This window comes from Salmo trutta, chromosome 26 (genome assembly GCF_901001165.1).
Source record: "Salmo trutta chromosome 26, fSalTru1.1, whole genome shotgun sequence".
Lineage (NCBI taxonomy): Eukaryota > Metazoa > Chordata > Actinopteri > Salmoniformes > Salmonidae > Salmo > Salmo trutta.
In genome coordinates this window covers 13,829,617-13,843,382 of record NC_042982.1, presented here as the reverse complement: position 1 = coordinate 13,843,382, position 13,766 = coordinate 13,829,617, and the positions used below count along the sequence as shown (strand labels likewise).

The window sequence follows — 13,766 nt, the reverse complement described above, 5'->3', positions numbered from 1 at the left end:
CAAGCAAAGGTTTTGCTAGAACTGTCTGGGAGTGGTCTGACTCGGGAAAACTAGCTGTTATTCACAGGCAGGTTTGGAACTATTTTTCTTATTGGTCTATTAACTCATTCACTGCCTGGTGATGTCACCTGGCAGGCCAAATCTCCATTGAACCAAAACAGGCAGACATTTCAGGCAGTCCTTTCAAACAGCTCTTACACTAAAAGGGCTATATTATAATTGTCACAATTTCAGAGTATTATTCCAACCTCATAGTGTGAGAAATCACATTTTTGACTGCACTGGACCTTTAATAAATCTGATAATCTTACTAAAAAATACAAGCCAAAACAAGTAAATAGATTTCATATCTTTATTGTTAGGAAAAAAATCTGTACAAAATATTCATGTAGAAAGTTCATTAAAAAAAAGTCAAAAACAGCAAATTTACACTGCATGAAACTGAAATTGAGATTCCCACAAAGCCGCTACTTTACAGCAGTGCCATCCCTCTGTGAGAGAGTACATTGGAGAACGGAACCACAAGAAGTCACATAGTCGCCACAGGAAGTGGACCACGCCACAGCACACACCACAGGATGTCATGAGGCTGTCACAGGAAATTAACTACACGTGCTCCGAACGCTATGGGGACGCCCAGTTTCCCACAGAAAAAAAAAGGTGGTTGGGTATTCTCACAGGTTCTTTGCTTAAAGGTGTAATGACATTGCAAAAAGGGGCTCAAAGAAATAAATAACCTGAACTGAAAACAAAGCAGACTGCAGTAATGTTAAGGCCTTATAAGTGATACAGTATGGCAACACAGAAAATAGGATGATCACAGTTGTATCCATCAGAACGTCTATTTCAGGTTTACATGGCAAGGTGGGACTGTGTTAACCTCTTGTGTTCAATGTTAACACTGTTGGCTTCAGTGAAGGCTCAGTTTCTCCCACTTGACATGCAAACGTTCTCAACTGATTTCAATCACTACATTGCTTGCTGTGACCTCTTTCTAGACATTTGGACACACGTTGTTCCTCTTTGTAATGCGTTGGATTGATAGGGACAGTTGTTGTTTCACAAAAATGGTTTGTGTTTCTTAAAAGGCCTGCTTTCCTGGATGCTTTGAAATAAAACTTTGTGTACAAACTGACCATGGAAACTTTTCAATGGAATGCCTTTGCAAAGACAGATATCAATGCTTTAACACAGTTGACGGTTCACCCTTCGTGTAACTGGGGATGAACTGACTAGTCAAGTTATTCCCGTCTATTGTCAGATATTTATCTTTAAGCTTTTTCAATCCTCATTTTATGGGTTCGTGGCTTTCAAATAAATTTGGAATTCATTTTTTATTAGGAACGAACAGAACAAAATAACTTATTTCACACAAAAAAAAGTAAATACAAATTGTATTTTTGAAAACGAAACAAAATGCTACAAAACGTGGTTACCGTCAAAATAAACAAAGGTCTTCACTTTCTTCTCCCAAACTACAATACATGTATCATACAATTGAGGGGCAATTTGATTATCATTTAGTAACCTTAGGTAATCATGAAAAGATAAACATCCAAGTCATGTTTTAACCAGAAATACCATCTCAAATCCACTGGATTTAAATACACTAACTGCTTCCAACTGTCGGTCCAAAGACAAAAACAACTGCATATATGGCAGGTTTCAAACACAAACAGAGAACTTACAATTTAAGTACGTTTAAAGCTAATTGAATCTCACCCAATGATAACAGGTCTTCACGATGCCTTGTTACTGGCTCCTCCTATCCACCTCCAAACCAAACCACCATCTTCCAAAACAAATATATACAAACAATTTAACACTGGTAATAATAGTGGGATTGTCCGACAGTGCTACAGCTCAACTAAGAGCCTCCAATAGAGGTGATGGTCTGGTAACTGGCTCATATAGTGTTCTGTGTGTGTGTGTGTGTGTGTGTGTGTGTGTGTGTGTGTGTGTGTGTGTGTGTGTGTGTGTGTGTGTGTGTGTGTGTGTGTGTGTGTGTGTGTGTGTGTGTGTGTGTGTGTGTGTGTGTGTGTGTGTGTGTGTGTGTGTGAACCACTGCTCCATCCAGGGTCCCACACACCAACCACTGATTGTCCTGGTGATGGGAGCGATAGAAAGGCACAGAAAGGTCAATGAAATGTATTCAGATTTGAAGGGAAGAGTAGCATACATATCAATTTATATACACCACTACACTCTTAGAAAAAAATGGTGCTATCTAGAACCTAAAAGGGTTCTTCGGCTGTGCCCATAGGAGAACCCTTTTAAAGAACCCTTTTTGGTTCCAGGTAGAATCAAAAAGGGTTCTCCTACGGGGACAGCCGCATTTTTACTAAGAGTGTACTGGCATTGTTTACCAAGTCAAGTTGGTCCTGTCTGAAACTATAGGCCGACTTCTACAGCAGATCCCATATAGTATATCGCTATAACTTATCCCAGCGGTAAGCTTGGCTCATCCAGCGATATAAACTGAGTAGTATTATCCATAGTGTGACTTACAGGGGATTCTACACAGGCCCCTCAGTACCCGCATCAAGCCATGCTGTCGAGCAGTTGAATTGCTCATTCTACTGTACCATGACCTTAATTGGAAGAAGTTGTACACACACATACAGGAGCCATAGCCTCTCCACCAGGTAAAGCCCTCACGTCGCCACCACACCACACATCAGTGTGCTTCACAGTTTACAAGGAAGGACAGGAACACACACAAGCCCACGTGGTCTGGGAGACCAACCTGGGTCAGAATGCTTCATCAAGAGCTGTCCCAAAGAGAGATTGAAAAATATATATATATATACACAAGATGTACAAAAGAAACTAAACAAAAGGGGTTCGTCCGTTCCAGCGGACTGAGTCCATTCTGAAGCAGTCTGTGATTGGTCCAGTAGGGAGCTCCGGCGTGTCCAATCCCTAGGGTCAGTCTATCTCAGTCGGTACAGAATGCTGAGGGTATCCGAGAGGAAGTTGAGGACTCCTAGACATAGGCCTCTCCAGTCCTGCTGTTGGGGGATGCCACCCTGTGAGAGAGAGAGAGAGAGAGAGAGAGAGAGAGAGAGAGAGAGAGAGCAATAGAAAAGAAGAGAGAGGGGAAATTAGTCCTCAGCCCCAAAATAATTGTCTTTTACGGTTGGCCTTTCAGTCTTGACGCTTGTTGAAATGAACAATTGTGGACAAAGTGACCTTGGCAAACCATGGATATAATGAAGAGTCTGACTCTGAGACAGTAAATAAGGGATAGAGGTTACATTGTTGATGATTGCAGTGTAACACTACACGGACATAAGTGACCTAACACTGAACTGACTTAGCTCTCAAGATATATTTAGAATAGCTTGGGTCTTTACAAACATCCGCAATTTCACCAAGAGATTCATTTAGAAATGCCATAGGATAGCATCCACTGTCCCCTGCTTTAAGAGAAAGCCTATATCATAATGACTGGATGTTGTGGCTATGTGAAAACACTATTACACTGTTTACGACTTTCTAGATTCTATACTTTTTAATGGCTTTAATATCCACTTGCTGGAACAGCTGAGATGTTATCGCGTGCGAGTCTGTGAGTACATCTGTGTGGGTGTGTGTGTGTATACAGTGCACCTGGGTGGAGTTAGGCAGTCTCAGAGACAGAGCCAGGAGAGGCGACACATCGCCCGACAACAGCAGCCTCTCTAAAAATAACCCTGCTCTTTAGTAGGAGAGAGAGAGAGGTGGAAAAGAGAACACGAGAGAGTGTGTGAATGTGGGAAAGAGACAGAGAGAAGTAGTGAAAACCAGACACTGACAGACAGAGAGAAGTAATGAAAACCAGACACTGACAGACAGAGAGAAGTAATGAAAACCAGACACTGACAGACAGAGAGAAGTAGTGAAAACCAGACACTGACAGACAGAGAGAAGTAGTGAAAACCAGACACTGACAGACAGAGAGAAGTAATGAAAACCAGACACTGACAGACAGAGAGAAGTAATGAAAACCAGACACTGACAGACAGAGAGAAGTAATGAAAACCAGACACTGACAGACAGAGAGAAGTAATGAAAACCAGACACTGACAGACAGAGAGAAGTAATGAAAACCAGACACTGACAGACAGAGAGAAGTAGTGAAAACCAGACACTGACAGACAGAGATGCTAGCAGAGAGATGGGGGGGAGAAAGAGAGGAGAGAGTTACAGCTCAGACTCAGAGAGAGAGGGAGGGAGAAAGAGAGGAGAGGTTGAGAGGTGGGGAGAGAGAAAAACAGAGAAGAGGAGGACACAGGGTAAGAGAAGATAGAGAACCACTGACCACACAGAGAAAGAGGGGCACAGTAGGAGGTCACAACACAAGCTACAGGGGAAAAAAGCCCTGGACAAGAGAAACAGTAGAATGGTGGTGGTGAGTGTGAGTGTGTGTGTGAGTGTGTGTTTGTAGTGGACTATGACCCTCACGTGCCTGTGGTTTAGTCACCCCTCCCCAACCCCCACCCTGTCCTAAGCAGGCCTTTTGTTACTCGCGCTAAGGAAGTCCTTTTAGCTAGCCTGCCTGTAAACAACGTTTCCCAAAATCCCCTGTCCTTCCACTGTTACCAGACAGCAGGGCAAGAGCCAGTTTAACCAGGGCAAACAAAACATTGCCAACCTGATCCACAGACCAAGGGCTTTATTATACTGTAATAAACTTGACAGTTTATTATGTGTGTGTGTGTGCGAGCGTTTGTGTCTGCGTCTACGCGTGTGTGCACGCGGAAGGGGAATGTTCGGCTCGGCAGAGGCATGTGAGTGAGCGCTGGAGTAGGGTGACGTCAGCTGTGTTTGTCTGCAGAGGGGGAGGCAGGTTGCCGGGTGCCGGGGGAGGGGGGAGGGGGGGGATTACCCTGTGTTTACTCCTGCGGCTGCCTCACTGACTGGCTCCTCACGCGATACAGCCCAGCAGGGGGAGGGAGGGAGGACGGGGGAGGGGGAAGGGCCACTGGAAACTGAACTTCAGTCACAACACTCCCAGCTCATGGGATATCAGATTGATCCATTTACACCACTGGCACATGCACACATGCTCAATCATGCGCACGCACACACACACCGACTTACACATGCACATTTAAATTGAAAACACCTCTACACATTTATCAGAACTCACCAAACAATACACCATCTCATAAACAGATCATTCATGTGCGCATTCGTCCTTACCATTCTCTGGAGGATCGTAGCGTTCAAGTCGTCGCCGATTCTCTTGAGCTGGTTGGCCACTCTTTCCACCACCTCGTTGTCCAACCGCGGGTCCGCTACTCCAGGGGCTCTGTGCTGGGGAGAAGCCTGGGGAGAGCGCTCTCTCTGGGGCAGCAGGTCAGGCAGGGGATCCCTGGCTGTGGTGTCCTGGAGCTCTCTGTCTGGGTCTGGGGAGAAAGAACAACACGCGTGCCATTACTGCCTCTGGCAGACAGCTGGACCTCCATAGCCCACAACGACCAGCTCTGAAACACAACATCAACTAGCCTACATCAAAGGCCGCGCAGACCAGGCTGAATCAGGTCAAGTTTCGGTAGGAGGCAGATTGTGGATAGCCTGCCGGGACATAAAACATGTCTCCTGTATATTGTTGTTTGTCTAGTAACAAGAACATGATCCAAAACATCCCCTCCGTCACCCCAAAATGCGATGCCCCCCGTCCTCACTTCTCTGGCTCCATAAGAGTCTTAGGTGTCTAGAGACAAGCATGTCGTCTGGTCTAAACCATATAGGCTACACTCTTAATGGTGGCTAGGCTGCTTAGCAACACAGACCCATTGTTTACTGGGTAAACATGTACCCCCCCTCCCCTGCCCCCCAAAGCACCCCTCTTTTGAAAGTCAAACTAACAATGCAAACCCCCCCACCACCCCTGTCAGACTGTTCAGACTAGTCTTGAAGACTTTTTTAAATCTTGGGGGGTTGCCGCCGTCGACCCCGTATTTTCCCCTTCAAAGTTAGAATGTAATCTTCTAATCTGCTTATTAAGTCTGGAATACTTGTGTTTGTGTACTACAGTGTTTGTTAGAAGGAGGAACTCCTGTCTACTCTGTATAGATTCACAATAGGATAAAGCCTATTTGCATAGAGGTGATAAAAAATGATATTTTATTACCCTCTGATTACTGCAACACAAACCGACGACACTGAAAGTTACTGTGCGCATCACTGCCACTGCCGACTGTCATCGAGAAAATACATTTAAATCAATTCAAGTCAAGTTTATTTGTCATATGCACAGTATACATGGGTGTACACAGTACAATGAAATGCTTTAGTGACCTTTTACAAACTGTTGCGTTCTGTCAAGATTGGAAGACACTTCAAATTAAGTGGAGGGAAAAAAACTCTGTGCATCCTATGAACGGTTTCCATCCAATTTCCTCCCAAACCCCACTGTTTGTTCACAACCCTGACAGAGAGCTCCACACGAAGCAAGGCTCCTGGCTACAGAGGGATTTGTGTCTCTGTCATGAGTATTTTCTGATCCTTAAGATGCAGGTGACTAGACAGCGAGAGGAGAGAGAGAGACAGAGACAGAGACAGAGAGAGAGACAGAGAGAGACAGAGAGAGACAGAGAGAGAGAGAGAGAGAGACAGAGAGAGAGAGAGAGAGAGAGAGAGAGAGAGAGAGAGAGAGGGCGAACGGAGCCTGATAGAGAGCTCCACAGGAAGCAAGGCTCCTGGCAGCAGCGGGATTTGAGTCGCTGTCATGAGTATTTTCTGAGACAGACAGAGAGCAAGAGAGAGAACAGAGGAACTCTGGCTTGTTGCCAGGGTAACTATAAGATGGTGCTCCCAGAGATGGAATCAAGCCATTGGTGGACGGATTCAGGGGCTAGGCTGGGATAGGGTGGACAGGCTGGGGGGCGGGGTGGGACCAGTCTGCCCGGGGACTGGGGAGGAGGCAGTGAGAGCTAGAGAGCGCAAAGGTGGGAAACACAAGGAAGGGGAGCGGCTGAAAGAGGGATTACAGAGGAAACAGAAATGGTCGAGTAGAAACAGCGGCGGGTCTAACAGAAGGAAACGGGGAGAGAGAGGGTAGGTTATGCCTCTAACCAGGGAGGGGAACAGACTGCTCTCTCTATGGGAAGCCATGAGCAGGGGACAAGTCTCGACATGCCCCAGCCACAGCATTTGACTTACAGACATAAAGAGAGAGCACCAGAGAGAGATACTATTCCAAACTATTCCTTTCAGTTGCAAAGCCACGTGCTCAAAATGCTTCCCTCGACTCCTAAGTAGCTCCGTAGCCCAAAGCCTCCAGCCCTAAAATCCTCACAGGCACACCAATACCACACCACACCAGTACAACCCTGAACTCTTCTCTGACAAGATTCAGAGAAATAGCCTAATCCACACTTACCATTGCAATAAATTACCGCGACAGTACCCCACATACTGTAGCTTGTGTCCGTTAAAACATAGGCTAAACTTTCCACTCCTGTCAATGGACGTGAAGCTCCTATTCAAGATGCAATACTGTGACTGCCTTCTTCCAGGCCCCTCCCCTCATTGGTTTCCATCTCAATTGTTTAGGTTTGTTTACTCTTTCACAAGCATGGACACAGCAGATCAAACTGAGTGCATAAAACAGCAGCAAATGTGTAACATTCGGTTGAGAGCTTTCTATCTGGGTTCCAAGGGCAAGCTTCTTAGGTCATACTAAAGTCAATCTAGGTAAAGCATCAATAGGTTAAGGCTATAGGATGCCTAAATGGCGCATTTTCTGCACTGCTTGTATTTACATCCTAAGGTGATGACAACCGTTTTTTGACTACTAGCCTACCCATTTCTACTTGGTGGAAAATGAACAGGTGAGGAACTTCACTTAGATGTACAAGCATCAATGAGTCTTACAAGTACAATAACAATCACATTGAAGTCTATTGCTTCATATGCAAAATGCATCTCTATTTCATCAACTTACCTTTTCGATCGACTCACACATTCCATCACACGTTGAGGGGGAACTTTCCCATCCAATGCCACTGCACTGACGTGAGCATGATGTCCTTTGATGCTAGTATTTCCTCATAGCAGTAAGCGATTCACAGCTACCACTTGAAATCCTATTCTAACATGACCATGGTTTCTGCCTCAGTGGCTTACCATTTAGGCCTATGCCTAAGAACTCTGTATTAGCAGCAACACACACTACATGAAACATCATCCAGCAACTAGTAGTAATAGCCTACCTGTGCTTGCTCTTGTGGGGGTGTCCAGTGGATGGGCACTGGGGGGTGGGGTGGCTTCTCTCTGGGGCTGGGGCGGCAGAGAGCCCTGCCTGGGCTGGGGGTCCATGTTGGGGAGCAGTTGGCAGGACTGGTGGTATGCAGCCTGGAGAGGGTTGTTGCTGCCACCAGGCCAGGTGTCTGGCCGCTGGACCTCCATGCGGCAGCTGTGTTGTCTGCCCCGGCCATGGTGGTCCACTCCACTCTCCGTCTGGGGGCGGGCCATACCAGGTGCAGTCTGTTGATGTTTACAAATGCATAACAAAATTGTAATAGACAATGACTGATTGCCTCTTTTACAAACCGTTGTCACCTGGTTACTATGAGCGGTGAATGTTTGTGTGTAAAGGCATTAAGCTGTAAGATAAGGCATCAACATTCTAAATGGTCATTCTAGCCCCAAGGTTTGCCAAAGTATACATCGTCTGGTCTTTCACCTCCCAACGTAAATAACGTAGCCGGCAATACCCTCCTATGGCAAATGTGTTGTGTACAGCGTTCAGCCAATCAGGTGGCACCTGTCTGTTTTTTACCCCTGCTGTACACAATGTCCAGAAGTGGCTAGCCACCCTAGCATGGTAGTGGAAAATTGTGTTTTATTAAGACAGTAGTCATATTTTTCCATGTGTGTGTTGGGGGGGGTGGGGGGGTGGGGGTTTGGCGGCCCTCCCATTAAATGGAGTTGAGGAAACTGACGCCTTTGCAGCCTGATAAGAGGATGTTTATGTACGAACCGGTCACTGGGGACATGAGTGTATTACCAGCTGGGCTGATTGCTTTGACTGGAGGTAATACCAATGATTTATATATACACTAGATGACTGATAGAGGGCGCTGTGTTGAAGCCTCCATCTTGGCACTCCCACACGTTGTAATAATATATTTTGGAAGATATAGAAATGCATTTATTCATGTCTACATTCGTTTTTGCCACATGTATTCTATTACAAACACCTTAATGCATACTTTAAATTATATTAAGTGAGCTAAACATAAAAAATAAAAAATAAATACAATAATTTTCCTTAAAATATCATTTTTTCGAGATTACTAATGGTACTGGCTCTACTACAACAAAAACGACTTAAATAGATGTCATTTTGTTCTTGATGCATTTAATTGAAATACTGTAAAATTCCATTCATTCCTACGGACTGTGGCGTGTATTCACAGATGCCAAGGGAAGGCAGGCTTCACCCAAAAATGACGAAAGAAAAAAGATAAAAACATCTCTGTTTTCATAATTATCCTTCAATCCGCAAGAGGCTGACTGTATCTCACCAGAGAAAGCATCCCAGCAAGTGAAACAGCGCCCCTCTGTCTCTGTATGTGTTGGCCATCTATCTGATTCTGTCTGGTCATAAAGAGTATGACATTGTTATAGAGCAAACAACGCAATTATCACAACACATAGGTTTTAATAAATGATGGCTTTTTTTCTGACTTGGTTTCTCCTGTGATTTTACCCATGCACTACTACTGATGGAGGGCTGCTCCTTACTGGGGAGTGCCAATATGGCCGACCGGTGTCTTCAAAGCCTCTCAATGGCCAATACATAGGATCAGCAACCCAGGGTTTATATACATCATTGGGTCTCGGTGCTAGGGTCATTCATAATGCAGAGCTGGACATTTCTCAGAACCAAATATCAAGCAACATGTTACGTTAAATTGGGTTTAAAGGTATAAGCTTAAAATACCTTGTTCCACGGGAAATATAGGTTGCCTTAGCATATATATGTACGTTTTCAAACAGTGACCAAAGGATGGGCTACCTCTCAAAACATGTTTTTTCCCCTCCCTCCTCGACAGACAGTTTGACCCACCAACCCATGTGTCGTGTGGCCGCTAGATGGCAGCCGCTACGCCCTCGTGAGCTCGACGGTTGTTTATAAACAAATCCAGCAGCCGATTGACACGCGCTCCTTCACACTACAGCGCGCGCCAAACTCTGTCAGCAGTAACACCAAAAAAATGTTCGTCCGCTTGTCATTCTCACTATTGCAATGCTTGATGTAATTTTTTTTCTCGACTAATACATGTATTTACGTTGCAACACACACATCGTATCATTCCTATCCGACTCAAAATACATAAAACGTTTCACACGGAAATGATGAAGTATGGAAAAGAAACATTGAAGGCGGATTGTGATTGCGCAGGAGAAACAGTTCCACGCAACATGGGTCTGCCTCGGTCTAAACTTGATGAAATACTGCCTGTGAGTGTCATGTAATTGAAGATGAAAAAAAACGCTCAACATGGAATAAAAATATGTGAATTCCATATCTCTAAGTTGAACGTGGAAATGCATCACTGGGCTTTTGTCATGTGTTATCTTATCTGTTCCTCTCCTCCACACAACCACTAAAGTTCACACATCAAACTCATGACAGCCAAGTGTGTTAAACAAGACACCACAAACGATTTTGCGAAAGCAGCAACCAACAAGAAGATGCCACTTGAATATCACACCAACACACTTTTTACATTACAGAAAAACCCATCCGTGCCGCTGACTCCTACCACGTCAATAATTTATTTTCAAAATATTATGAAATAGCTACAGTGATTGCGTCGAAAACTATCTTCTGAAACTACTACGATTACAATGTAGCATGCTAGCTATAATAGCCTAATTTGACGTGTCAAGTTATTTTGACAGCTAGCTAAATCCACAGCCGAAGAACCCTTTTAGGGTTTAGATAGCACCATTTTTCTAAGAGTGTGCTATAGCTAGCTAGCTATACATAACAGCTCTATCTTGATACGTACGGTAGCTAACGTTAGCAGCCTGTCAAAACATCCGCTGTGTCTGTAGCCAAGTCCTGCAGCATCACCAAAACATTTGCTAAGTTTTAAGACTTACTTGCTTTATCTGATGATTCGTGATTACTGTAAATCTGTCTGTAGTTGAGGCACTGTCGATTGCTTGTTGACATCAGAATATGTGTCCAACAAGCTGTTTGACTCGCGGCTTGTCCTTGCGTTAGATGTTGAAGAAAGTCCACTTGTAGTTTGTGACATTCCACGTTTCCCACTACGATTGTCAAAACAGTCAGCACATACAAACCGTGTAGTCTTCTTTTATTCCATGGAAATCGATGCTTATCCAACCCGTTTCTACGGAGCTATGGTCCAAATGTTGATTACAGGGGAGAGTGTTTCATAGTGGTATCACTTTGCTTTCACTCCCGCGGTTGCCTGTTTCGCCACGCCCTCTCCACCATGCATGACAACATGTCCTGACATGCACCTCGACTAGAGAAACGCTGCTACTCTCTTTCAATACCCCGGACAAGATTATAAAGGAAGAAACAAAACACCTTTTTGCCCAACCCTGCCCCCTTCCCGCCCCTTTTGCTTTCCTGTGAGTTTACCACATCTGTTGCAGCTGTTGTGTTAACGGTAAACACAGTCTGGTTGTATAGTAGCTGGTGCCTCTAGCCTATGGGTGCAAAAATCTGTAATACATTTTAGCCTGTTTTATGCATACATTGGATTGTCAACTGCATATCAGTAAATCAGCAGCAGCAGCATCATTATCAATGCATGCCTTTGTCAGACCATAAAAGTATTGTTTGTCTCTTTTGGTGTGTTGTGAAGTTGAGATGAGGTATGAGGACAATTGACTGTATATGACAAGGGTTCAAAGTGCCTCTGCATTGCATGTTATAACCCGTTATACATGACATAATAAGTTATAACCTCGTTATAACCACGGGCTGTAAATTACAATAACACAGACATATACATGAACAACTGTGGAGTGGGCCTATTGAACAGTTGGTTGAATGACACTCGTAACCTGTCACATTGTTAGGGGAGGTCACCCAGGTTCTCATTGAACCCCTTTTCTTTATCAATTGCATGTTTGTTATTCGAGATTAGATATTTTTATGATCACACATAGGGGAACAATATACTTGTTTGTTTTACTTACATCATGTTTTTTCTCTCTCAATTAATCTGATTTAAATTTGTATTTTTGTGTGGGGAAAAACTACGTTTTAGGGGAAGATTTACCCCCCAAATGTATATTTTTCTATTTCCCATTTCGACAATTGCAATGATGCAATTAAAAATGGTATTTGTAACCTCTTACATTAAAGACACAAAATGATGCAAAATGATGACCAGGCCTACGCAGTTTATGCTTTGATGTTTTAAATCAAATCCTTAAATTCCCCTCCAAGTAAACGAAAACATGCCCAAATTATAATATGGGATTAGGATATGTTTTGTCAAACACTGAAATCCAGTTATGACAAATCGCCTAATCCGGGGATATTCAACCTGCTTGTTGATACTGGATTAGAGATATTCAATTGTAATCTTTCTGTCATTTTCAAATGACACCACAATATACAATTTATATAATTGAAGGCCAATTTTTTGTGTGGTTGTTTTGGTTTGTTTGGAAACATTTAGCAGATTTAGGATCTAAGGGTTTGTAGCCTAGGCTTCATTGCATGTTCAATATCATAGCCTATGTCTCTATAGCCTATATATGCATTAATTTAACACGTTTAATTATGATAATTGGCAAGACATTGTAGCCTATACCCGCAGTCAAAACAACCATAAACTGAGTATTGGAAATCCCCTTGTCTTGTCCTTTAACCCCAGATGTGAAACATGTGACTGTGCGACTATTGTCCCCAAAACTCAGCTGCGGGGCGCTCACTGTGAGGGTTTTGTTGCGGTGCCTAATCAGATGGAAATGGAAGATTGTCTCGAGACCCCCCTTCCACCAAAAGGGAAATCCCCTCACAGGTACATGTCCGGGCGAACATCCCATCATGGGCAAATTTGCTTGACATCTTGGCAGTTTGCACAACTCATAAGACATACCACCAGAACAGAAGACAATAGACGTGATTGTCGCCCAACTCTCCCCACAGTGCCATACACCTCGTTAAATTAATTGAGACATTATCTGTATGCATATCTAGGAATGAAATACAGACAGATCTTAGGTCATCTCATGTAATTAAACGTCGTAATTAATTGAATGCTGAATGATTTGTTAATTTTGCCCCTTCTTGGTCAGTCATAATCATTTAGTGTATTCACACATGAGTGAATCCTGCTCTAGGGCTCAATTCCACTGATACAGAACACGATGTGAACATTTTGACTGTGATACACACGGAATGCTTTTCGGGAACTGAGACCTCATAATCAAATGTGACAACAAGCTGTCAACAATGTAATTGTAGGCCTATATAATGCTGCTGTATGCTGTGCGGTGCCACACTGACGAAGCCCATACTGGTAGATGTGATTGGTGTTCTGTTACAGGCTGCATCATGCGTTAAGCGAGGGCACGTAACTTGAGTGAGGCCATGCAACTCAAATGAGGGCATGATAGCACCACAACCACATGCGCTCATTTATCTGCCCTGTCTGTTTACCTGCACATACACACTCCCTAATAGGTAATTTACACCTCTGTGATAGTGGCAAGCATGCAAATGAGATCATTTGCTTTGTACTGAGTTATCTTCCTGTTGTTTTCCCCAG

General features: G+C 43.8%; 1 protein-coding gene across 2 annotated transcripts; it reads right to left on the bottom strand.

Annotated features, from left to right (window-relative positions):
• Positions 1 to 338: 338 nt before the first annotated feature.
• Positions 339 to 11,520, bottom strand: bbc3 (BCL2 binding component 3). 2 transcript variants are annotated; one of them, XM_029714866.1, is made up of 4 exons: positions 11,114 to 11,520; positions 8,205 to 8,478; positions 5,188 to 5,393; positions 339 to 3,029 (listed from the first exon to the last, which is right to left on the bottom strand). In XM_029714866.1, exons 1-4 carry the CDS (start codon positions 11,180 to 11,182, stop codon positions 2,934 to 2,936), a joined length of 645 nt encoding a protein of 214 aa, XP_029570726.1. In that variant the 5' UTR covers positions 11,183 to 11,520; the 3' UTR covers positions 339 to 2,933. The 2 variants fall into 2 exon arrangements, with proteins under 2 accessions (XP_029570726.1, XP_029570727.1); XM_029714867.1 differs by having other exon boundaries at positions 11,110 to 11,519.
• Positions 11,521 to 13,766: the final 2,246 nt, after the last annotated feature.